General features: G+C 42.4%; 1 protein-coding gene across 4 annotated transcripts in view; it reads right to left on the bottom strand.

Annotated features, from left to right (window-relative positions):
* The window catches only part of TFAP2B (transcription factor AP-2 beta), a 30,523-nt gene extending 17,304 nt beyond the window's left edge, over positions 1-13,219 (bottom strand). For 2 of the 4 annotated variants that reach the window (XR_006298948.1, XM_043591639.1), the window contains exons 1-4: positions 12,845-13,216; positions 9,670-9,696; positions 7,931-8,389; positions 3,004-3,064 (exon numbers count right to left, since the gene is read on the bottom strand). Coding sequence is in view for 3 of the 4 variants with exons in the window: in XM_043591639.1 (XP_043447574.1) it covers positions 3,004-3,064; positions 7,931-8,389; positions 9,670-9,696; positions 12,845-12,925 (628 nt within the window). In the remaining variant the exon portion in view is untranslated. Of the gene's footprint in view, positions 1-3,003; positions 3,065-7,930; positions 8,390-9,669; positions 9,697-12,844 lie in introns of all 4 variants that reach the window. The other 2 variants (XM_043591637.1, XM_043591640.1) reach the window with 2 other exon arrangements.
* Positions 13,220-25,979: the final 12,760 nt, after the last annotated feature.

Genomic DNA, 25,979 nt, shown 5'->3' with positions numbered 1-25,979 from the left:
AGTTAAGAATGATTTTTTAATGTCTCGTTGGATTTTTAGACTGTTAATGTACCGAATCCTTCTCATTATTACTTTATTGATTGCTCATTGACCAGCCCCCTTCAAATCGTATTAACCACCCTCTGCCGGTTTAGATTAGGAGAGTTTAAAAAGCACCTTTCATTACTCCCTCCACTCCTGCCACGGAGTTGAGACTCGGCAGCTTAATGGGAGCTCTAATGGGGCAGCTAAGAGGAGAGGGGCCACGGTCCCTGCCGATTGCATTAATAGCTCAAAGGGGGCCAATACAGAAAATTAGCCGTAAACGAGCTCTGGAGATCTTCAAATGAAAGAGCCATTTATCACGCTGGCTACCTTCACTCCACTCGTTTGCTCTCTCTACTGGGAACAACTCATTTCCTCTTAACTAAATTACTTCAGAAATGTCAGCTAAGCCCAGATAGCAAACATAACAGGAGAGCTAGCCTATAATCTATGAGGTGATATCAACACGGGTGAAAAATTGGTTAAATTTTAGGAGAGAGTCCCTCCATAATTAGAGACAGTGAGAGACATAGAGACCTTTATCTTTTATGCCTAGGTCTTCTGGCTTCAGTATATATAATAGCAGAGACACCGAAACCTGGGCCAGTGGCTGCACTTTTATTAGTGAGGTAGACTTTTAAAAATCCCTCTACAAAAAATAAAAATTAAACATCTCTCTAAAAACCCATTAGAAAATAAATGAAGCAACCGAGTCCCTTGCCCATTGTTGAGATGTAGAAAACTTAGTTCTGAAAACTGTCTCACCTCCTCTTTTATGAAATTAATCTCTGGGAGATATCCTTCATAAGGGTTGGGGAGGGGACAAAAATGAGAGACCAGAGGGCCAGGAAGAAGCAGGTAAATCCATACCCTTATTTTAAATGATTCACAGTTATCTAGAAAAGTAAATCAACCACTTATTTCTATTTTACCCATGACTCTCTACAGATAAATATATGATACTCAGATCTTTTCTTCATGTAATAAAGGAAATACCTGAAGTATTAAATAATGGAGTTGACCTAACACTTCATATTCATACCATGCCCCCTAAATCAATAAAGTGACTGGAGTGCCACTTAGATGTTTTAAGCTATACATTAAAAAAAAATAATAAAAAAGGCGTTAGAGGCCATAAAAAGTATTGCATGTTTTCGAACAGAACCAGCCACTTTAGTCAATATTCTCCTTATTCCTGGAGATACCCTTATACATAAATATTCATATTTTGCTGACAAACCTATACTAGCCCTGAAACCAAAGCAGCCTACATCTAAGAATATTTTCAGGTCCATTTTGTTAAGCAAGCTAAATTCCAAATATTTTTATTGGCCTGCCTATTAATAACATTTTTGATTGGTCATCTGTTGGGCATGACCCACTGACAGCCCAAATGTTGTTTCTAGGATACAGAACCCTGAGATAAGGGGTTCTAGCCTCCGGTGAAAAGGGAGGGGGGGCTAAAACAAAAAAGAAACAGAAAAGCCAATGGGGAAGTACCTCCCCACTCTCCCTGCCTTGCCCCCATCAACTAGCAGTTATCCAAAAGAGAAGACCCTAGAGGAAATGGTGAAAGTGAGCTGTCAGCACAGTTGCAAATCTAAGCACCAAGCCTGGGTGTCCGAGCAAACCGAAAAGCTGGCATTAAAAACTGAAATGACACTATCTAAAGAAGATAGGGAGAGATGTTTGGAGCAACACTCAAAATAAATAGTTTTGCCCCAAATCTCACCATTCTTCTTCAGGATATTACATTCCAAAGCCAAATGGCATTATTCAAGTACAGCTCCCCCCACCCCTGTCCCAGCTCCCATCCTTCACCTCCAAAGCCACTTTTTCTGTCTTTGTAAAGGAAGATAATTTAGAATACCCCACCCTGTTTGGAATCCTTACTTCACAACCCTTCTACTGTACCAGGCTTGATTTTGCATTCCTTTCCAAAGCACCTTTTCTGTAATTGTTTTTTGTGACTGTCATGTGGTTCAAATTAATCATAACTGACGGAAGCTAGGGATTGTTGACATCAAATATAAGGACGGGCCTTCTCCAGAATCGATAAGAAAGGGTTACAGTAGTTAAAACTGTATCTCCAAATACCAGCTCTAGCGATAATTAAAGATTGCACTGTTTACACATTCAAGCTCCTAAATTGGTGGCATGTGAGTGACATTCGGGCCTTTCGGCAGCCACACTAATCGCCAGGCATTCTCTCAGTGACTGTCAGAAGAGAGGGGGAAAAATTAAGCAGCTGCAATACGCCCGAAATGAGTTATTGTAATTACATTTAATTAGTTTAATTAGTTAATTATTTTGCTTACAGCTGTACAAGAGACTGCAAACATTTGTTAATATCACATGCCCTTTAACAGTATGGGGTGATTCCACAGTCACACTAAATCATGAATGCATATGTAGGAAGATTTAGAAATGTGCATAGGCTGTCTCAACTTCTCGGGATGTGCATATTTAGCAACACATTTCGAAGGATTTTTTTTTTTTAAATAATAAAGAACTCATAAAAGACAGAGAACTGGGAACAGAATTACCACACACAAAAATCAAATACAAAAACAAGAGAAGGACCTGTCTCAATGACTTAGGTTAGGGTTTAGCTCAGCAAACTCCAGTCATAAATGAAATAATTATAGCACATTTTTGAAAGCAGTGTTTCCTAACCAGTTCCACACACGATGGTAGTTTGGTTATTTAAGATGTATCTACAATTGCTGCCAAATGTACCATGAGAAAGTGGCAACAGTCTCTGTCCCTCTGTCTCTCTCATCTGGGTTTCTGTCTTTGCCCCTCCCCGTTTCCTTCTTCCCAACATGCCTTTTACACCCAGGCCTTTTACACCTTTGTCCTGTGATTGTGCACAAACATTTCTGTCTTATAAAAGAACGAATTCCCCCAAAGCGAAAACTCATAAAGACATGACTGCACAGGAAAACTTTGCTTACTTTTGGGAGGAATAATCCATACCTTTTTTTATGACAGACTGGTCCAATAGATTCATGCCGCTGTTATTGGCATCTTCAACTGACTGTGAATATAAAAACATCACTATTCAAATTGACTGGATATTAAAGAATTGCACACATAAATCATGTCATTCCAAACTGGAGTTTCTGTTATTTCCATTTATATTAATTCACAAAGGGAGGTTTTATTATTATCATTATTACCTCCAAATCAACATAGAAATGAAAGTCACCCAAATTATAAATTCTTCCAATGGAAGAGGAGGAAAAAGGAAACTGCGAGAGACATCTGGGATGCAGTATTGGTTTAGTTATTATATTAAACATAGATGTTACACAGACATATAAACTTTCATATTACTTGCTCTTATGAATTGTGAAAATTTGGCAACAGCTGAAAGATTTTCACCAATATAAGTACGGATAATTCCTGTTTTCAGTTCTATCCCAGCACATCTTAACCCCAGAGTCACTTTACAAATACATAATAGTTTACATTATGGGATTTTAATTAAAGTCTGAGCAATTTGGAATGGAATGCAAACAGCAACACATAGGAACACGTTTGCAAGCTGGCAGGACCGCACACACTCTTCAGTCCGTACACGTCCTTGTGTGCTATGAATTTCTTGCTGCCTGACAATCCCTCAGAGGAACCTGCACAGTTTGCTTCCCCTCCCAATCCTGCTGCTGCTACTTCCCAGCAAGAAGCACACCTGTTAGGGCCACGGTAACCACAGACACACAGAGAGCCCCCAATCCTCCCAGTGAGCACCTACGTTCTGGCAAAGAGCATTTATCTTCTGTGCCACAGTCTTATCCTAAAGGGGAGTTTCAACCCTGGGTGTTGGCAGCACTTCTGAGGGGAAATGGCTGTTGGGATGAGTTTCTTACTGTCAGGATGCACAAATACAGAAGTTCAGGCTGTGCGTCCCAGGGCATCCAAAAGCACTGTATTCCCTCCTCTCTCCACCCCACCCCCCAAATGAAAAATAAATGCTAGGTCTTTCTGAAATGTACCGCTGCTTTCCTTGATTCTTAGAAACCTACGTTCGGACCAATCTGTCCCCCACTCGACAGAGAAGTAAAAAGCAAACGGCTTGGGAGTGAGGTTGTGTTTTCACAGCACCTCCCACCCACTCACACCTCATCCCCAGACAGGGTGTGTGTTCATCACAAGGAAGAGACTGTCTACCCCAAACAAGCAGCACATTAGACACGAGATGATCTAATCACGAGGAGCGGGGGAGGAGCATGTTAATTTGTTTCTTTACGTTTTTAAGAGTCACTCTTCAGTTGTCGGAAAGGTGAGGAAAATTGTTATTCCCCGTAAGACCCGTTTTCCATGTTGCAACATGCCATGTCCATATTAAGAGACAGTAAAACGCTTTAACAAATACTTCATACAACTTGCTCGGAACTCCTCAGGACACCCCCACCTTGCACACCCGCGTGCGCGCGCGCACACACACACACGATTCACGCCTTGCCATGCTCACGTGTCTACACTGCGAGGCGCCCACTCAAGACCAAAATAGTCGTCGGTGACTGTGGGCGGGCAGGCCCCGGATCTCGGGGGCCGGGACCCAGGGCGCCCCCACACCTCACCCTCACGCCGATACGTAAATATGTATATACGCCTCATCAGCGACGTGGGGTAGTTGTGGTAGTTAATGAGAAGGCTCTTGTCTGATTTTCTATCTAATTACGGCCGCCTGCTGGGTTTTTGTACAGGATATTCACGCAGCATGCTGGCGCTTAATCGTCACAGGGAGGATCGTAAAGATTTAATTAGGACTGCATGCGGAAGCGCAGAAAAACAACTCAGACTCGTAATTACTAGACTTCTTTAGTTAAAAGTGATACCAGGGGTTGCTTTAAGACACTGGTGTGTGTGTGTGTGTGTGTGTGTGTGTGTGTGTGTGTGTGTGGTGGGGTTTGACAACGTCCTTATATGCTTATATTCAGGGGTAGTAGAGGTGACGCGAGGTTAGGGAGCAAAGACTGGAAGAAGAAAAGAGGGGTTCACGACAACTAAACTCCAAAGTAGGTGTCATCTCACTCCATCTTTCTCTCTGATGCTGTTTTTCCGGAGTTTTTTTTTTTCTTAACAGTGCACACCCCCCAACACACATACACGCAAATGGGTGAAATGTAGCATACCCAGAGCCCAAACTGCGATTTGCTAGTTTAATAGCCCCTGTGAGTAAATTGAAATAGAAATTGACAGGGTTTTATAGTTTCATTTAAAAAAATATTAGAAGCATTTGGTTAATTAGCTCCCCTCCTCTTCTCTCACGGTCGGTCGGGGCGGTGGCCCTCCGCGTGTGTCTGGGTCACACGACATACCCACAAACCAACCCTCGGCCAGGTGAGTACCCCTCGCGGTGAGGCCCTCTGGCCCAGCGGCGCCCTGGGGACCTGTCAGGTCCGCGGCTGGGAGGGGGCAGGGAGAGGGATCCGGAACACACACTAGGTCTTCGAGTTCGTACAAGTGACTGAGGTCCAGGCCGAGGCACCCTCTGGTCCCTTTTTAAAGACTGGTCAGGCGCAGCCAACCCAATCCGTAGCTGCAGGAAACGGTGAAATCCCCACCGGCTCGGGTAACTTCACCTCCCCCCTCTCCTCACCCCTACCCGCTCCCCCCCCCCCCCCCCCCAAGCAACTCGGAGTGGATCCTCCGGGATGGAGCAGTTGAGGCGAAGCCCCTGCATTCGGGGCCCGGTCCTAGGTACATCTCTCCCCCTAGGTACATCTCTCCCCCGTCTTTCTTTGTCACCTGCCCCCTGTCGTGTCAAGCGCATCCTTGCCTCAGAAGGCCTGTCATCGCCGCCGCGGAGACAGAGATCCTCCCTGCAGCCTGGGACAAGCGCAGGATGTATCCCCCGTGACCCCGTGCACTGAAGGTCGTCCAGAGAAAGTCCCGCGAGCCACCCCACCCCGCCAGATGACGGGTTTGGAAGCCTCTGGGGGAGGAACTGGGTAGAGGTGGGGAGCGTGCGTGGCCCGGGGCCTGCACCTTCTCTCCTCTGGGCTCTCTGCACCTCCGCCGTCCTTGTTTCGACGCAACAACTCAGCCTGCCGGACGACGCTTTGATGCGGGTGTTCTCCCCAATACACCCTGAACTGGTCCTGTGCTTCCCTCGTCCTTTGCATTTGACCAAACACTCAAAACCCCTCACAATTCTATCTTAAAAAAAAAAAAAAACTAAAAAACTAAACTAAACTAAAACCAAACTAAACTGAGACCAAAGAAATCTATTCCCTGTTTTGAGAGAATTCCTGGGTTCGACTGACTGAGTCACTGGGCCTGCAGGGTGGTGGTGACACGGCCAGTGCGTTAGCATTGCCAAAAGCAGTGGTGATGAGTTGGTCCACTTTCATTATCTAGCACTTTGAGCCATACTCAGAAAGGTTAATTTAAAAACTTGCCCCCTCCCAGACACATATTACCTCAATACATTTTTTAAAAAGCTATTAAATATTTCCTTCTTGTATGGTATTCTGAAATGAGCAGTATCTCCAGACAGGGATCATCAAGCTTGATTAAACCAACAAAACTATCGTTCATGTTACTATGGGTAAATCCAGCCACAAATCATGTGATCCCATTATTTTGGGAAATAATAAATAACTGAATTTCTTCTAAAACAATAAACCATCACAGGCTACACACAGGCAGCATTTGATGCTGTCACCACATTTTAACTGTCCGAAATAAATGTATATTTTCCCCAGTAAGGTAAAACAGAAGGACTTTTCCCTTTCCCATTTCATTTTCCTTTGCCTTAGAGGTACGTCTAAAACGATGCATAATATATACAACTATGCCAATGAGACCAAAGTGTCAAATACCTTTCAACCGTATTTATCCTTTCTGCAGACTATTTAAATTAGGGAGCAAAAGGAGACCTGCTCAGAATCACCCAGACAGTTTTTCGAAATCATTTCTTTGATGTTTCTTTGTTTAGTTTAACCAAGTATTCTCAACCAAATCAGGCTCCATTGTGTAGGTTGCAGATGGGTTAGGGAGTGGGTGGGGGGAGTGTTTTGAGCCTTTTGTTTTAAGAAACAAACACGTGATGCCTGTCTAACTGGGATGGTGGCTTTGGGGAGAGGAGAGTATTAATGGAGGGGAGAACTGAGGAGGGATGTGGAGAATACTGCTCCATAGTCGTCTGATGCACCAAGAGGTGAAAACAATTCTCCAAAATGGTATGTGTCCTCTTGGACTCCCAAGCAGAATTATGGCTTTCTGGGTCACCCCCACCCCTACAATTATTCCATTTCTCCAGAGATGACTTTGGAACTCATTTATCTTCAAAAAGGGCTCAGCAGCTTATGGGACATTCAAAGTAGGACCTGGTTTGGATGATCATAGCACATGTTTTTCTGCCCAATGTGCATTATCATGCTTAACATCCAGCAGGAACCTCTGGAGCCCAAGAGGCCCTTGCACCTCTATGCTGAAGCCCCAGACTCTAAGCAGCCCAAGCTTTCACCTGCCTTGTCAGGGGCCAGGCCCACTATGGAACGTGCATGGCGGGGGCGGGGGGGGGGCAGTGGTGGTTAGGAGGGTACCTAGCTTGCCAGCACAAAGTACAAGAGTAAAAGGAAGTAGCTAAGGCAAGAGGAAAAACAACTAGCCTTGATTGTGATGACCCTAAACTATCAGCCCGTACATGCATCTCTTTCTCCTTCAAGATTTCATTTCTAGTGGTTCCAGCTTTCATAACTGGACCTCCAGAAATCGCCACTACATGCATAACACATAAATAGTTATATAAGTCGTGTCCAGCTAGTCCTGTTTTAAAGATGGAAACTCTCTCCCCCTACCAGGATGCAGAGTGCCCCTCCCCCACCCCTCCCATCTCCCGGGGCACTCACTATTTATTTATTGTCCTTCTCATTTGTTTGTTTGTGGTTACCTGGACGTCTTCCATTCCGGGATGGCCGAGGCCGTGCAGCGAGAGGCTGTCACCCATGCCCGCGTCCAGGCCGTGGTGCGCCGAATGCAGCAGCACGTCCGGCCGGCGGACCGAGTGGTAGTCCCTCCGGGGGTCGAGGCCCGAGAGCTGGGGCAAGGCGGCCCGAGGCTGGGGCAGGAGAGAGCCGGCTTCTGAACCCACTTCTTGCCGCTGCCGTTGCCCCCAGGGATGCTGCTGGGGCTGGTGCAGTGGGTTCAGGGAGTAGGGGTCGTTGACGTGGGAGTAGGGGTCCTGGCTCTGGTGGTAGGGGAGCGGCTGGTAGGGAGGCGGGAAGTAGGGCGGCTGGAAGTCTGACGACGGGGTGTGGGACAGCGGCGGGGCGCTGGAGTAAGGTCCTTGAGACACCGAGCCCAGCTGTGAGAGCCTGGAACTGTGGCTCGGGACGCCATCGTGCCGGTCCTGGGAGCGGAGAGAAGGAGAGAGAGACAGAAGCAGAGAGACAGAGAGAGAGAGAGAGAGAGAGAGAGAGAGAGAGAGAGACAGAAAGAGAGAGAGAGAGAGAGAGAGAGAGAGAGAGAGAGAGAGAGAGAGAAAGAAAAAAAAATACAAGCGACTAATGGAGAAGCCCCGCTTCTGTACATTCTTCCCAGGACAGGGGAAGCAAGAGTCTGAAACTTATACTCCCAGGTTGACTCAGAGGGCACATGATTTCAGCAATTCCAAACTCGAGGCTTTGAGGGGAAAAGTGGGTAGAATCACCACCCACTTAACCAACATCTGAGCCTTCTGTTGGGAGTGCAAAGCAGGCAAAAGGGGTAAGGGTCAAGTAACTGAATGTATGGGGGGGAATTCTAAATTCCTTAATTAAAAATATAGGAGCCTCCCGTACAGTGTTTCCTCTTCTGGGTGTTTTAAACTATCTTTTCTAACTCTTCCAGAGGTGCAAAGCATAACAAATAAAACTTCATACTGTTTGCTCTGCTGCTGCTCCTGTTCCAAACCAACTTCTGCCTTCACTGGCAACCCAGCCAGCTGACCAAGTGCTCCCCACACAACCTGATAATTCCAGGAGCTCTGAGAAATCTGCCTACTCTGAGTTCCCAGTCACCCCTCCCTCCCCAAGAGGAATTAAATCATTTAAATACTGTTTGATTGAAATGGATCTCATTTGAAATTACATCCTGAACCCACGTTCCTTTAAGTTGAGTCGTGGTTCGAAGGAGTTATTTCTACTGTTGCTTTTCTGTATCTAATGCTATGATACTCCAGGGTGTGAAAATTAAGGACCTGGGGAGGGAAAAACAAGAAAAAGCCCAGACAACTTACTGTTGGTTCTGTCTGGAGTGGCAAACTGAGTGGAAGGAGAAGGGGGAGGTGTGTGTGTGTGAGAGGGGTGTTTAAGTTTCTCCCTGTCCTTTGTGGAAGTGCCTTGGTAAAGTCCCCGTGATTCTTTTTTGGAGAAATTGTCACCTAAATTTCCAAACTGCAGTGGCAAATAAAAAGTTTTTCTCTGCGGCCTCCCCCCTCCCCAGCTGACTCATGGAGCTCAGACGGAGAACACACAATGCAGAGAGAAGCAGCTGCAGCCTCCTCCAATTATGGTGCTAAATTACCAAGCCAAAGGCGCTCAAAGGAAGACAGAGACAGAGAGAGTGAGACGCACGCACAGAGACGGAGAGACAGAGAGACAGTGAGAGGGGGGAGCATGCAATTCTGGTACAACGTGAATCCAAACTCACCATGGATGAATAGGTGTGGACTAACATCTGGAAAAAAAAAGCCTGGTTACTGCTCAAAATCAAACAGTGATTTAAAAAAAAAAAAATCAAGGAGTCCAGCAGAGAAACGAGCTGGACACAGGAGCCGAGCTTGAGGGGTTTCCAGGACAAGCCATCAAAAAAAAAAAAAAATCCCCCCCCACCCCCAAACAAGATTGGCGATGCCTGTCACACACAGACAGAGCTGTTCATCGGGTCTCTTGCTGTCTTTTTGGCCTCTTTTCTTCTGCCGCTCTTCGGGGCTCCAGATACAGTCCTCTTCCACCCGAAGCTGGGCTCAGACTGCTCCAGCGCCCCTTCCTCCCTCCGCTTGCCTACACCGCCTCATAATAATTGATATTCATGACTATTAATATTACACGAGTACTTTAAAGGGAGAATGGAGGACAAATGGAGCGTGAAGCAGCAGCGAGCGCAGAGCTCCCCTACTATTGTAAATGACGTTCATTCAGTGGAGAATTACTAGATGTAATCAGACGAGGGGGCTGGCAAAGGCAGACTGGGGAAAAAGTTTAGCAGGAAAGAGGCAGAACTTCAATTAACTGAGCCGGGGACACGCGTAAGGCAGCCCCTGCTACTTTGGACAAGGCAGTGAGGGAGAGCATTGCTGGGGGCTTGTACAGAATGTAGGTGTCCTTGTTCCTGGAGAGGGACTTTCCTAATGGGAAGAACTGATCGCCCTAGGTGCTTTGTGTGCAGATTAGAAAAACAAAATAGAAAGGCGTTGCCTCATCATTTGGAGGGGAGAGAAAAGTAAACCGGTGGGCCTGGTTGTTTACAAGTGACGTTTGCAGATTTGCACTGAATATTGGAGATTATGCTGATTTATTAAAGGACTGGAGAGAGATGGGGCTTTTTTTTCATCCCTTGTGTGACCAGTCCCTTTTCACTGCTCAGTCTGTGATTTTTACCTCAATTTAAAATATATGCAATCAATCTCCAAGTACACTAAATGTATCCTTTCCAGGCAAAGCCAGGGGCAACAGAAAACCTTCTGGGATGTTTCAGGAACCCGTTCAACTGGCCTGACTGCCATTTCTGTTAAAGTTCAACCTTCCTCCGGACTTAAAAAGGTTCCTTCCACAGGGCTGCTGGTTCTCCTATAGTTTTGATCAGAAAATTTAGCCAGATAAGGGTACCTGCAATATTCTCTCTCCTCCCTCTCTCTCCCTCGCTCTCATTTCTCCTCTCTTCTCTCTCTTCCCTCCTCCTTCCCATTTTGGTCTCCTCTCTCTACCCCTCTGGCACTCCACTCCTCCCTCTTCCTCTTTCCCTCTATTCTTTCTGCTCTCCCTCCCTCCTATCTCATTTAGCCAGTTTACTTTTCGTAAGCAAAGAACAAGTTTTATCCTGCTTACTTTTGGGAGCCCACTGAAATCCCTCTATGTATATTCCGAGCTGTTCACACACACCATGACCCCATCTCCGTGAGTGTCATGCTCACTTCGGGCGCTCATATTCTTTAAGATAGTTCTAGCGCCTTCGACTTTACCATTATCCCGCCTGTTAAAGAAAGAAAAGGAGGCCGAACCGAAACAAGCCCCACCAGGCGGAGGCGCGGCTCTTCGTTACAGTCGATACACCGCCACAAAGAGGAAAGGAAAACCCTCATCATCTGTCTCTCTGTCTCTCTGTCTCTCTGTCTCTCTCTCTGTCTCTCTCTGTCTCACACACACACACACACACACACACACACACACTCGTAGGGTTCCGGCCCGGCCGGAGCTGGGGGCACTGGCTGCCTGCGGGACGGGACGCGGCGGCCGGGCGGCGTTGGGGCCGCGGAGCCCCAGTCCGCGGGGGTGAGGCTGGGCCCGCGGCGTCAGTCGGGGCTTAGCGGCCGCTTCTGTGCGCGGCCGGTTCCCTGTATCCGCCAGGCGCCTCCCGGCCGGGCTTTCCAGAATCTTCCCGGAGTGCCGGGGTCGCATTCTCTCCCCCACCGGCTCGGGGCACCTCTGTGCGTCCCACCGCGACCTTTCCGTACGACCGAGCGAGCGCTACTTGGCGCCGGTCGCCCAGGACGTGGCTTCCCGTCCTCCTCCTCTCTCCAACTTTTCCGCTTTACGGTCTCGGTCGCCCGGCTCGCCAGCTTCCCCCTGCCCCCTTCCCTAACTCTGCGGCGCCCTCCCTCCAAGCGCTTCTTCCCGTCCTCCCTCCCTCGACGTCTCCTCGAGTCTGCGCTGCCCTCTTCCCCACGGCTCCCAAGTCGGCGTCTGCGAGGCCATTCCGCTCGGAGCGGAGCTCCGCGGGCCTTCGCCGCCGTCCCCTCCGCGTCCCGCCGCGCGCCCCGCCCGGCCGCCCGCCCGCCTCGCCCGCCAGCCCCGGAGCCGCCCCGCCGCCGCGTCAGCCGGCGCCGGAGGCCGACCAGGGCAGCGGCGAGCGCGGCCCCGGCCCCGCCGGGCTCCGGGCAACTTCCTCCGCCCCAGAAGAGTTGCGCCAACCCCAGCGCTGGAGAGCCGTGCGCGCCCAACAAGGGCAGAACACTGCGTTAAAAATACCCCCAAACGGGGTGTTGGACGCACGGACTCTCAAAAAAGCAAAACACAAGGAAAAAGATTTTTAAAAAAAGAAAAAAAGGTCTGCCAGGACTCCTTAGCTTCTGCTCTATCGACACCCATCTAGCTATCTACCTCCCTCCTTCTAATTTTCCGTCTTCTACTTGGATCCGTTTGTTATCGATTTCAGAAATATTATTGAAAATAAAAATTAAAAGCCCGAGTCTGTTACGAATGAGGCTTGAACATCTAATTCTCTCCTATACTCAAACCCAGGAGAGCCTCTGCCTTGATCAGTCTCTATTTTCTCTGCCCACATTGAGTAGCACCACATTCCCCATCAAAGCCTAAGGGGGGGGGGGGGGCGAAGAAGAAGGAAAGAAAAATAAAAGAAAAAAAAAAAAGAACGAAAAGAGAGAAATTTTCTAACTTTAAAGTAGCCAGATTTCAACCTTAAAGTCCCTTTTTCCGAATAGTGAAGTCTCTCCCCCAGCCAGCTTTTCTAAAAGTTAGAGAAAGCTGAGAAAACCGACCGGAAATCTACGACTAAATAGCTGAAAAATATATATCAGTTGGGGTGTCAAGAAGCTCAAATTCTGTATCTGCAAAGCTCTAAGATGCATCTGGGGGTGTCGGCTCACCTCATAGATATCCTCGTACTTGACATTCTCCACGAGCTTCCAGAGCATGATGGCAGCCTGGTCTCTAGGAGGTGAGTGCATTCATGTGAGGAGCAGATGTCTGGCTTCTCAGGACTCCGCTGTCTGTAATGATCCATCTATAATTGGAAATGGGGGATACACACCAAATCCGACGCTCCTCTCCCATCGCAACTTATATCTGTTGTCTCAAACAATAGGCTGGAGAAGTAAGCCTCAGCAGAGGGAAAAACATTATTACACACACAGGAGTTAGATGCAACCCACAGACATATATATTATAAAAATCATAAACACGTATTTACACCCAGACACCCACATTGAGTTATATAAGCACCCCTGGGTCACGCAGAGTCTACAGACTCTAAACATGCATTTAAAGGAGAGATAGGCGTGCAGTGTGATTAATAGAAACATACACATTTAAAAACCTCTATATGGAAAATGATGAATCATTGTAGCCACTGACTAAAGTCTTTACAATTCATAATGAGAAACCAGGGGACCAGCAGTCCCCCATTTTCTATGTAGATTTTAAAAGGGGGACCATTACTGAGATTTTTAAACACAAAAGCTCCTATTCATGTGTGTTCAGCAGGAGGGTATTTTGAAAGCTGGATTTGGGGATTTTTTAGGGCAATTTCTCTCTATTGATGTCTACAAACTTTTTTTTTTTTTTAAACTGTATCTCTGTCCGAATAGAACCAAAAAAGCCAGCTCACCACAGTGACCATTTCTAATATTTTTTGGTCATTTTGTCCTACATGTTTGGAAGCTTAAATACTGTATGAACACCTCAATCTGTCTTGTTTGTCATTTTAAGGGTTATTTGTGTGCATTTTCAACGAATTCCATGTGCCATTCTTTTCTTGGCTAGAGTCTCCACATTATGAAGTTTTGTTTTTTTTTTTTTTCAGATGTTGGGAACAACACATGCAGACATTCACACAATCTTAATTTCGAGCCTTCTTTGTAGAGACATAGGACATTATATCTGCATCTGTTGTCTGTAACTTTTAAGTGGTTTTAATCATGGACAGTCAACAAATGGTCACCTGAACCTTTGGAAGATTTAAGCAGGATGTTCTTAAAAGAAATAGTGAAAAATATTTTAGTATGTATGGATTTTGTTTGTTTTTGTTCTGAGTGTTTTTTTTTCCTTAGTGAGGTGAATTGTCTAGTTTTTTTTTTCCAGAAGGAAAACATAAACAACAACAATAACAAAGTTAACCAAACCTTGAAAACGGGAGCCCTAAAAAGGCACAAGGTTTACGAATTTCATCCCGAAGCGAATACTCACCTCATTCCTTTTTCCCACCCCCTCTATGTTTCTACTCCCTCTCAGGGTACGGAAGGATTCCCACAGCCAGAAGGGAAATCCAGTGGAGGATCCCTGCCCCCGGGCAGAAAATAAATGACAGGAGGGAATGAGGAGGGACGGGGCAATTTGGGGTGGAAGTTATTAAACCTGATAAGAGTGAATCTGCAAAGGGCGATTGTCTGTAAATCTCACGACTGCTGAGTGCTACCGTGTGCGCGCGGGGAAGGACGCTCTTCCAGGAGAGGGCTCCGGACAACCGCGGTGGATTCGATAAAAACCAAGGACAAGCTCCATACAATCCAGACCCAACAATTCTGCAGGTTTTAAATTTAATTTCTTAACGATAAGTCAAATGAAAGGAACACCAAAAAAAGGTGCTTCAGAAAGAACTTCAGGAAATAAACCCTTTCTTCATTTCCAGTTGTAATTTTCATGTTTGGTCTTTCCTTTTCTCCCTCCTTCCTTTCCTCCCTCCCTCCCTCCCTCCTCTCTTCCTTCCACCCTGTTACTCTTCCTTCCGTCCCTCCTTCCTTCTTCTTTTCCTCTACTTTAAATATTAACACCTTAAACCATACAAAATCTATACCGATTTCCCGCTGGGAGCATGAGCCAAGATTTTCTTCTTTGCCTCCAGAGCTGGTTTGGACATGGGAAGGCATTCTTTCTAATTTTATTGTGTGGTAGGACTTGAAACAGGTTTGACCATTCCTTCCCACCCTTTCCATAACTAAAGTCAGTCCCAGATCAATATTTTGCAAGACAAATATTATAGATTTGGAAATTCAGGTGCTTTAGACACAAATTTATTAATGAGAATAATTGTCTTCTTCAAGTCAATAATAACTCCATTATCTATTTAAGTCTAAAGATCATTTCAACCCAAATAGAAAGCATTTGAAAAAAATCTTATTTTTTCCTCTGAAACCTTTTAAATATTTTTTTTGGTATGTCATTGATTAGTCTAAAGTAAATAAACTCTATAGCTTAAAACAAAACAAAACAAAAACCCAAGAAAGATACTTTATATGCAAAACTACTAAAAATATATGGTAGTGTATTTCATAGCCTTATATATGTCTAATTTCAACATTTGCATATGTAATTTTATTTTATGCTAATATTAGATATTTTTAAGATTAGGAACATCTTTAAATATTTGGTTAAAATTTATGTAAATTCTTTAGGAAAACTGAAAGAAACCAAATCTGGTTTATTAAGAATGAAGCATAAATTTAATAAAGAATGAAGCATAAATATAAAGGGATACGCAAAGAAGTACATAACGATAATTAAAACCCGAGTCAATTTTTCAACATGGGCATTATTCAAAAAATCCTAGAAATTGCAAGGGAAATTTTTCCTTCGGAGTCTTCCGTAGGTCATCGAACGGGCAACAGCGCCCTCTGTCGGGATTTTATACAAGCAAATCCTGCGCGGCGGCTCGATTTCTTTTTAGCGATTTCTTCCATTCTTGAAAACCTGTTATCGCTTAAAGCATTTTTAAAGTTCAACTCTTAATATATCTACTAATTTTTGAAACCACTGTTTCAGGATCTAAAAAGTTCAAATGTCTCAAAAAATGTACAACTGAAAGCTCGATCACTGCTGAGACAATTTTCCTTACTTGAGCTTGCTTTTCTTGCTCTTAACTGTCTGATGCATTTCGCTTTAACTTCCAGTCACATGGTGTAGGAAAAGATCTCCTTTTAATAAATGCAAAACAAAGCAAACGTAAAAGCAAAACACTCTGTTTTGGAATGGGAGATAAACGAGTAAAATACGCATTTTCATCATTTCACTTTTCATTTCGTCTTGCCTTATGCCTATATTTCTTTTTCAGGGCGCGCACACGCTCGCTTAGGTAAAAAGCTTGCTGGAGACATCCAAAATAGCTACATTCGTATTTTACCCTTTCACTTATATTTATTTCCGTTTATAACAGCGGAAAGGACAGTTAATAACGCCCTCCTCTTCTCAGCCTCAAACGGAGGGAGTATTATCCATAAATGTAGGAGGCGCTAAGGGAAAGCTAATGCACCTAGGATAGAGCCCTCTGCTGGCGGTTTTCGGAGTAGGTTTAAAACTTTTTTTTTTTTTTTAATGTTGTTACCTAAAAACATCATTATATTAAATCAAGATCAACTATTAGTACTCTCATATTTTCTTTTTTCTAAAAACATAATGATGTATTATCTAATTTTCATAGACTTCCTTCGTTCCCTTATTCCTCACCTTGGCACCTACAGTTTAAGGTTCATAAACTATCTCCTTTTGCAGCTGCCTGATGGGCTACTTTTTCTTTTACACATTACATGGACTGCCTGGGTTTCCTTTATTTTTATCTTCCACAAACACAAAAAATAATAAAATGGAAAAAGCAAAGACGTAGAATTAGGATTATTGTTTCAAGTCAAGACGCTGACCCTTCTCATTCTAGGTGGTGGGGCCTTGCATAAGCTCCCTGTTGGAAAGCGGAGGTGGGAATCCCAATTCAGGTCTTCAACTATGTCCTCAGCACTTTCCTAACAGCACCATGATTCTGTCTTCCTTCCTTCCAACATTCCTTCTGAAATTAAGAAGACTTTATTTTCGGATTAAGTTTTTGCAGTTATTCTTGTCCTGGATTTACAAACAAGCAAAGGAAGAGAAAAGGGAGCATTGACTTACTCTGACATACCAGATTCTACCCCCACTTATTACCCATCAGAACCATTATTGTCCACTGAGTGGATTAATAAGACATGACAGTTGCACTGTTCATTAGTGACAGTCTGACTCTTTTTCTAACATGTTTCTAGAAGTTTTTTCATGATCATATTCTTTCAAGAATCTTGCTTTTCTGTGTATGTGTATATATATATTATATATTATATATATAATATATATGTATAATATATATTATATATTATATATAATATATATATTTTTTTTTTGAGAGGAAGAGAGTCAGAAGATGAGTGAAGAAGGGGCAGAGAGATAGGGAGACACAGAATCTGGAGCAGGCTCCAGGCTCTGAGCTGTCAGCACAGAGCCCCACTCGGGGCTCAAACTCACAAACCATGAGATCATGACCTGAGCTGAAGTCAGACGCTTAGCCGACTGAGCCACCCAGGTGACCTTGATCATATATTTTAACATCGATTTGGAAAAATTACTGTCAAATGTGTGAAAACACAATTCAAGCACCTGCCTTTGGTTTATAGGACTTGGATACCACATAGGTTTCCATGATCTGAGTATGAGGAAACAAAATCGGAGGAGCTAATTCTTCCATAAGTGTTTTAAAAAATTAAATGAGGATGAACTTTTCTGTAGATTGACTTTTCATGATCATACAGACTGAGGTAAGCGTTGGAAAGGAAATAGCATTTCTTATTTTAATCATAATAGTAAGTCAGCGGTGCTCTTATGAATTTGTAAAGTGATATTTAGTTGAAATCACTTGTAAGGATGGAAATAACTGTGGCTGTGGAAACTCCTACTTTCTCGTGGACTTTTAAGGAGTAGCAGTAAATTCATCCATATTTTAGATGTTCTGAGTTTCTTTGGTTTTTCTGTATAATTGTGGGGGTATGAAGTTGCTGAGGGGACAGTTTTCAAATGTCTATCTCCTGGAGATAAAGAGGTTAAGAAATGGAAGGTGGGGAGCGGGGCGGGGGGGAGGGTGTTGGGGGTTGGAGTAAATGATGCAAATAGACACAGCACAGTTGTTCCCAATACCAATGGATATTTCATATACAAAATGTGAGAGGTGCGCGCTTTCGCTGGCGTGACTAATGCAGGAGGACAGGTATTTCCATCATTGTGGACATTTTTCATATTATTGCTTTAAGAAGGAGCAATCTCAAAGGGTGAGAACACTAAACAATTTGGTTTCAAAATGCAACCAATAGACCAATACATATCTGTGAGTAAAAATTTGCAAATAAAGACGTGGAAAGATGTAGAGCAGAAATATAACCTTTAAAGCATGAATAAACACATACAATGTATAACATCAGGGCTGAAATGTCTCTTAAGTACAAGGGACATTTGGGAGAAATTAACATTACCGTGGAACTACTTCCTAAAATTCACATTTATGCATTTTGATAAAAATATAAAATGATATTCATTTTATGACTTTTTATTTCCTTAACATAAGATGCTTCTTCCACTTACCATGTCACCTTGGGCATGTCCTTTGACCTTTCCAGATCTCAGTTTTCTTATCTATGAAATGAGACAAATTTATAGGGTGATATTCAAATTTCTTCTTTAGAAATGGACTTTATGAGATTTATGAAAGCATCTAATAGTAATTAATGAAAAGTTTAAAATGAAAGTGATCCTTTTCTTTAAGTTTATTCATTTATTTATTTTGAGAGATAGAGTGTGAGTGGGGGGGAAGGGAGAGAGAGAATCCCAGGCAGGCTCTGCGATGTCAGCGAAGAGCCCAATGCAGGGCTCGAATTCGTGAACTGCGAGATCATGACCTGAATTGAAATCAAGAGTGGGGCGCTTAACCAACTAAACCACCCATGTGCTCCGAAATTGTTCCTTTTTTAACACATTACAGCAAAATCTCAACTCTCTAGAACTATACGTGGAGATAGAGAGTTAAGAGTTAGAGAGTTAAGAGAATTGACCCAGATCTTTTGATAAATACTAATTACACATGTATACACTCACACACAGTTTTTAGGAATATCATCTGAGAAGAGAGAAAGCAAAGAAAGGATAAGAATACAGCTCTAGGGAAGAGGATATAATTTTAATAGTACCTAACAGGCACTTTGAAAGAGGTCAAGCATCTAAGTCTAGAGGAATTACATCCTAATGTACAAAAAGAGTTTGTGGTTTTGATCTTGAAATTATGGTCACTAACCTTTGATAAAATATGCAAAAGGGAAGCGATGCCTAATAGCAGAGGCTGGAAAGCACTTAATTTTTCAGAAAGAGGGGAAAGGGTGGGAACCAGAAACCACAGGTGGAGACTCATACTATGTGTGCCCAGAGAAATGATAGTTTGGGTTGTCAGAGTGGTTAGTCATGTACTCTGGAAGGAAAAAAGGAAATCCCTAGGAACCAAGATAGATTCAGGAAGAACAGATCATTCCATGTGTTCCCATTTCCTTTGGTTATAGGTTTACTAGAGTATCAGGGACATAAGGTAACTGGAGCTCACATAGACATTTCAAAAATTTCTCATTAGCTCCCGAGTTGAGCGATGCCATGGTATTTGAAAGCAGTTTGTCTTTTGACTAAGGACATGAGGTTCGGAGTGGGACAGATGTGTGTGAATTCCAGATCTGCCCCTTACTCTCTTGGGTAGTAGGAAAATTACTTAACCTCCCTCAGTCTCAATTTCCTTATATGAAACATCTGAAACATACTTCCATATATGAGACTTATTAATTATATGAAACATGTACATAGCAATAACCATTGCCTGGAGGTGGTCATGATGACTAAATGAGATAATACGTATAAAATATTTATCACAGCTTCCAGAATAAGGAAAGCACTTGGTATGTTCTATCTACTGTTACCATCACAGATTTATAGCTGTTTGAATAATTCTTTCCAAAGTGGTCGATCGATTAATTGAAATCATTTGAGGCAGCTGTTTCAATGAGACTTTGTCCTTAATCTTATTCTAATATTTAAAAAAAATATATTGGTGCATTGGAAGAAGAAATAGAAGACATGTTTGTTATTTTTCAGGTGCTAAACATGGTGGAGAATAGTCAATACATTTGACTACAGGATAAGGAATAAAAAATATTTTGACAGGCTAATAATATGGAGCTAATCCCCAAATCTGTAATTTTAACGAACGTAAAAGTGGCAAAAATGTAAGTGTAAAGTGGAAAATCAGAAACTGACAGAGGAAGGTAAGAAAATTGCCATAGTTTTCCACTGCTCAGGGTCCTTATGGTTTCCAGAGCACAGTAATCACATCAGAATTCTATCCAACAACTTATTGAGACTGATAAACACAGATAGTGAGTGCTCCCAGGTTGCATTAGTAAAGTTCACGTGTTCGGTTCTGGAGAAGTTGCAATCCCACAGCCCTATATCCTGGTCAAACTGCATTTCAGGCATTGGATTCAACTCAAGTGCCTGGCTTTGAGATTGGCACTGGTAAATCAAAAGGTCTCTAAAAGAAAGCAATCAGATTCTAAAAAGTCCTGGAAGCTAGGTCATAGGACAAGGAGTTGAGCAAACTGGGGCAGTCCTCTTAGAACAGAGAAGACATAAGGATGTGAACTTTATATTCCAGTATTTGGGATTGGTCTTGAGGAAGAGGGGGTAGACAGAGGGGAAAGGAGAAAGTTGGTATTTGTCTTGTTCACTGCTATACAGCCAGCATATAGCAAAGTGACTGGCCCAAATGTGCTCAGGGCATTTTAGGTGAAATAATTCTCTTCCTCTAATGATACAGGACAAAGATCAGCAGAGAGATGTTACTCCAGGAGGCTGATTTAACTCAGCGTGAGTAAAAAAAAAAAAAAAAAAATTCTAAAAATTGGAAGTACTTGACAAAGCAGCTTTGATTGTGTTGAACTGACAGTCCCTGCAGGATTTGGACAGAGCCTGGATGACCTCTGTCAGGGATGGGGTAGTGCTGGGCAGGAGGTCTGCCTGTATAGCACTGGGCGGGAGGTCCATTACAAGGCCACAATCTTGTGATTCTACTCCATGTGCTCAGCTTGATACTGTGTTTCAAGTTTAGCAGATTAATAATTGTAAAGGACTGGCATTGAGAGATATATGTGGAAGATCCCATTATTTCTGCATCTGTATAAGTATTATCTGATTGGGGAATTGTACACATTTACTGAGCCCATGTTTCCATGTACTGCATATGTTATCTGATTTCTATTAGTAGAAATAACATCACAGTAATGATACTCAATAGCCTTATTGGTCTGTCAGTCTCTGTTTTGCTTCCGTCATTATCACTTTTTCCTCATATTTAATAGAGTTTCTGTGGGTGGCTTGATAGAATGAAAAAAAAGAAATTTATTTATTTAGAGTATGGATGAAGGGCCTTTTAGGCTTTCATTTGCAATCACTTTTTAGAAACATTTGTTTGATCCCTAAAAGAAATAAACCCTTTGTGGAAGATTTATCCAATGATCACACTCGAAGCCAGACTCCCTTTGAGCAATTTTCAAAAATCTTTAAACTATTATAGCTTTGTTGCTCTAAACAATGTACAGTAACTTTTACTTCTGGGTTCGTTTGTATAAACAAATCGTTTGCTCTCCATATTATAGTTACACTGAGTCATCTTAACTCATGGAAATGTATATTAAAAGAATAAATAATTTAAAAACAGCAATAACAACAAAAAAATCTTTAGGTGATTTAATAAACACGTGACACATAGAAAAATAATCCTTTCCAAAATTTCTCCTAACTGTAGGGAAATGTGAAGATTCTTCACAAAACTTTCACTATTATTTACAAAGAAATTATGAAGTATGTTCTTTTCCTGCTGTATGGTTAATTATTTTTATTAACTCCACTGTTACGACCTAAACAAAATGCAAAAAAATATTTTAAGGCCTAACTAAGAATGGGCAGTTTTTAATCCCTTTTCTCTCACTGATTTCCTTTAGAATTTTGGTCAGTACATGAAAGATGGACTTTTCAGCGTGAAAACTACCAGAAAGCTTCCAGGGAATTGAAATGGGGACTAGAATTAGGTCATATTTGCAGTTTCTGGAGTCATATGATGCTTTTCTGGGGCTCATTCTTTCAACAAACATGTCTTAAGTACCTATTTTCTTTGTAATGCATTATGTAGATCTAAAGATAAATCAGAGAAGGAACTTGCTTAGAATTAGTAAAGAAAATGAAATGGGATGGATGAGGATTTTTTATCTCAACTATGAAACTATATACATTAATTGGTATTTTGTTTCTAAGTTAAAGTTTCTAAGTAACTTATCACATTCTACCTAGTATTTAGATGTCCTATTTTTGACAAATTTTACTTTTTTTTCTTTTGTTTAGGAGTCTTGTTTTATTTTATTTATTTATTTACATTTTTTTAAACATTTATTTATTTTTGAGAGAGAGAGAGACAGAGCATGATTTGGGGGTGGGCAGAGAGAGAGGGAGACACAGAATCGGAAGCAGGCTCCAGACTCTGAGCTGTCAGCACAGAGCCCAGTATGGAGCTCAAACTCAAGAACCATGAGATAATGATCTGAGCCAAAGTCAGATGCTCAACCCACTGAGCCACCCAGGCACCCCAGACTTTTGTTTTGTTTTGTTTTGTTTTGTTTTATTTTATTTTATTTTATTTTTAATTTTTTAATGTTAATTCTTTTTAAAAAATTTTTTTAAGGTTTATTCATTTTTCAGAGACAGAGCATGAGCAGGGGAGGGGCAGAGAGAGGGAGACACAGAATCTAAAGCAGGCTCCAGACTCTGAGCTGTCAGCATAGAGCCCAATGCAGGGCTTGAACCCACAAACTTCAAGATCATGACCTGAGCCGAAGTTGGACGCCTAACCGATTGAGTCACCCAGGCTCCCCTTGTTTTATTTTCACTAAAAATCACAATTAGTGATTAATAAGTGAAGTGTGTGTGTGTGTGTGTGTGTGTGTGAGGGGTGGGGAGGGAGGGTCTATTTGTTCCCTATCAGGTGCTAAGACCCAGACTCTTCCATTTTTTAATAGGAGAAACGTCCATATTCTGCCAGTGGTGACTTTGGCCTATAAAGTTTCATCCTGAGTGTTCCCAGGTCTTGATTTATGCACTTACCAGTGGAAGCCTATCTTTAGGACCACATCTCTATCACCCTCATAGCTTTTGGCCCTTGGCCCTTAGAAAACAAAGAGAATTAGAATGTGTACCCATTAGGAGGCAAGTCTTGGTCTGCACACCAATATATTATCTGGCTTTGGCTGGTCTTTTTATCTCTTTGGGTCTCAGAATCTAGGAGTGAGATTCTGTGACTGAGTGTGCTGGCATGTTGAATGACAGCTCATGGAGAGATCTGGATTAGGCGGTGGTTAATCAGATACTTGGAGATGCTAAAAAAAAAAAATGTTTTAGGACTTACGGCTTTATCTGGCAGAAACCCTTCTGGTTTTCACAAATCTGTAATGCAAGTCTGACCACTGTTTATTCTTAACCTGGTATCTTAGGGGAAATGGCTTTTTTTTTTCTTTTTGAATCAGTGAGCTTGATGGTATTTTTGCAAATACTTTTCATTTCAGATCTAGTCATGAGAACAGTCCCAGAAACTGGGAAACACAATTTTAGAGAACATGATGATAATGAAAAGTAGCCTTTTTTACCCAAGTGATTCCAATTAAAAACTGACTTTGGCTATAGAGACCGGTCTAAGGCCTTCCAAGCCATATTAGATCTGAAGGGTAGGAGCATAGCAGCTCTAGCATTTTGAAACCAGGGTGTTTCAAAAATTTTCTCTGAACATCATTTGGTGAGTTCAGTTATTGTTTCCAGCCAGTGTTTAATTTTTTTTTTTTCTTCAACAGAGGAAGGGAGCCATTGCTTTTGGAATGATTATTATATTAATAAATTCTAGTAACACCAGCTTACATTTGAGAATAAATGCAGGTTTTCCTATGTGAAACGGTCACATTACAGACAAATTAAATTAGCAATTTGTGGATTTAACTGGGCAGAAAGACTCAAAGGAGCACCATCATTAACTTTGCCCTTTTATGTTTATTTTCTTCAGACTGATTAGATACTACATACTTGAGGACTGACAATAATGTTTTAGTTTCTCTTATAAGCCATTCTACTCTTAAAATCTCTTCACTGTGATCAAAGTACAGCTCCCTTCTTTCTGGTAACCTAATATTACTAAATAATAGCTGCCGTCTATTGAAACCTCACACTGTCCCATGCCTTAAGCTAAGCACATTTAAGTCTTTGAGCTAACTTAATCTTCCCAAGGCCCATGAGAAAGGCATTATTTCTCTAGTTTTTCAGATGAGGAAACTAAAGCCCAAAGAGATTAAGCAACTTTCGCAAATTGTCATAAAACGGGTAAATGACAGAAACAGGATTTGAGTCTAACTTTGACTTCAGGACTGTCCCTTTAGCCTGACAGCTAAAGGGTGCTCATCAAGGCCCAGCGTCAGTTTTCTCTGACTTGCCCGGGGCCAGTGGTTTAGATAATTGCAAAACTAAATCACACGTATTGGAGACAGAAAAGAGAAAGGAGAAGAAAAAAAGGAGGAGAAAAAAGAAATCAAATACAGAAAATGAAAGAAAGATGAATGGAGAAAGAAAGTAAGAAAATGGACAGAAAGGAAAGAAAACAGATACAGCATGTGGTAGGCTGTTGGCTTCCTGTCTGCGCCATGATCCTCAATGTGGGGGTGGGCTTCATCCCCAGGAGACATTGGGAAACATAGGGAGATGTTATTTACTTACTTATTCATTTATTTATTTGACTTAAATTCAAGTTAGTTAACGTACAGTGTAGAACTGGTTTCCAGAGTAGAACCAAGTGACTCATTACTTACATATAACACCTAGTGTTCATCCCAGCAAGTGCCGTCCTTAATGCCTTTCAGCCATTTAACCTGTCCCTCCAACCACCCCTTCCTTCAGCAACCCTCAGTTTGTTCTCAGTATTTAAGAGTCTCTTATGGTTTGCCTCCCTCTCTTTTCTTTTTTTCTTATTTTTCCTTCTCTTCCCCTATGTTCATCTGGTTTGTTTCTTAAATTCCACATATGAGTCAAATCATGCGATATTTGTCTTTCTCTGATGGACTTACTCACTTAACATAATACTCTAGTTCCAGGGGCGCCTGGGTGGCTCAGTCGGCTGGGCGTCCGACTTCGGCTCAGGTCACGATCTTGCAGTTTGTGGGTTCGAGCCCCGCGTTGGGCTCTGTGCTGACAGCTCAGGGCCTGGAGTCTGTTTCAGATTCTGTGTCTCCCTCTCTCTCTGACCCACCCCATTCATGCTCTATCTCTCTCTCTCTCAAAAATAAATAAACATTAAAAAAAAAGACTGGGATCATAATACTCTAGTTCCATCTGTGTTGTTGCAAATGACAAGATTTCATTCTTTTTAATCACTGACTACTATTCCATTGTATACATATACCACATCTTCTTCATGCATTCATCAGTTGATGGACATTTGGGTTCTTTCCATAATTTGGCTATTGTTGACAGAGCTGCTATAAACATTGGGGTGTATGTGCCCTTTGAATCAGCATTTTTGTATCCTTTGGATAAATACCTAGTAGTGCAATTGCTGAGTCATAAGGTAGTTCTATTTTTAATTTTTGAGGAACCTCCATACTGTTTTAGAGACATTTTTTAATTGTCACAATGCAGGGTATGGGGTGCTGGTGCTCTAGTGGGTAGAGACCAGGAATGCTGCTAAACATTAAACAATGCATAGGACAGCTTCCAGAACAAAGACCTAGCAAAATGCCAATAGTGCTGAGGTTGAGAAACCCTGCCCTAGAGTTTCACGGTCCAATCATTAAGATGGGACATTTTGATTCTCTAAATGATCTTTAATCATAATCTTCAAACAATCCTGGGGTACACAAAAACATGAGAGAAGCCTTAGTATTGTTAATCTTATTTCCCTGGAGGTCCAAGAAAGAAAATTCTATAATGTAGTTTTAGAGCAATATATTTTATATCTTTATAATGTTATGTAATATAAATTGCAATTCGGCTAAATTCACTCAACTCTAAGGAAGCAGAACTGGATTGAACAGTGTTCTACGTGTTCATTGTGAGGACTTTAGAAGCCTACCATTAGAACTGGGAGGAACATAGGATCATTAT

The sequence above is a fragment of the Prionailurus bengalensis genome, chromosome B2, assembly GCF_016509475.1.
Source record: "Prionailurus bengalensis isolate Pbe53 chromosome B2, Fcat_Pben_1.1_paternal_pri, whole genome shotgun sequence".
Taxonomy (NCBI): domain Eukaryota; kingdom Metazoa; phylum Chordata; class Mammalia; order Carnivora; family Felidae; genus Prionailurus; species Prionailurus bengalensis.
The sequence above is the reverse complement of the archived record's forward strand: the minus strand, read 5'-3'. Positions and strand labels throughout refer to the sequence as shown.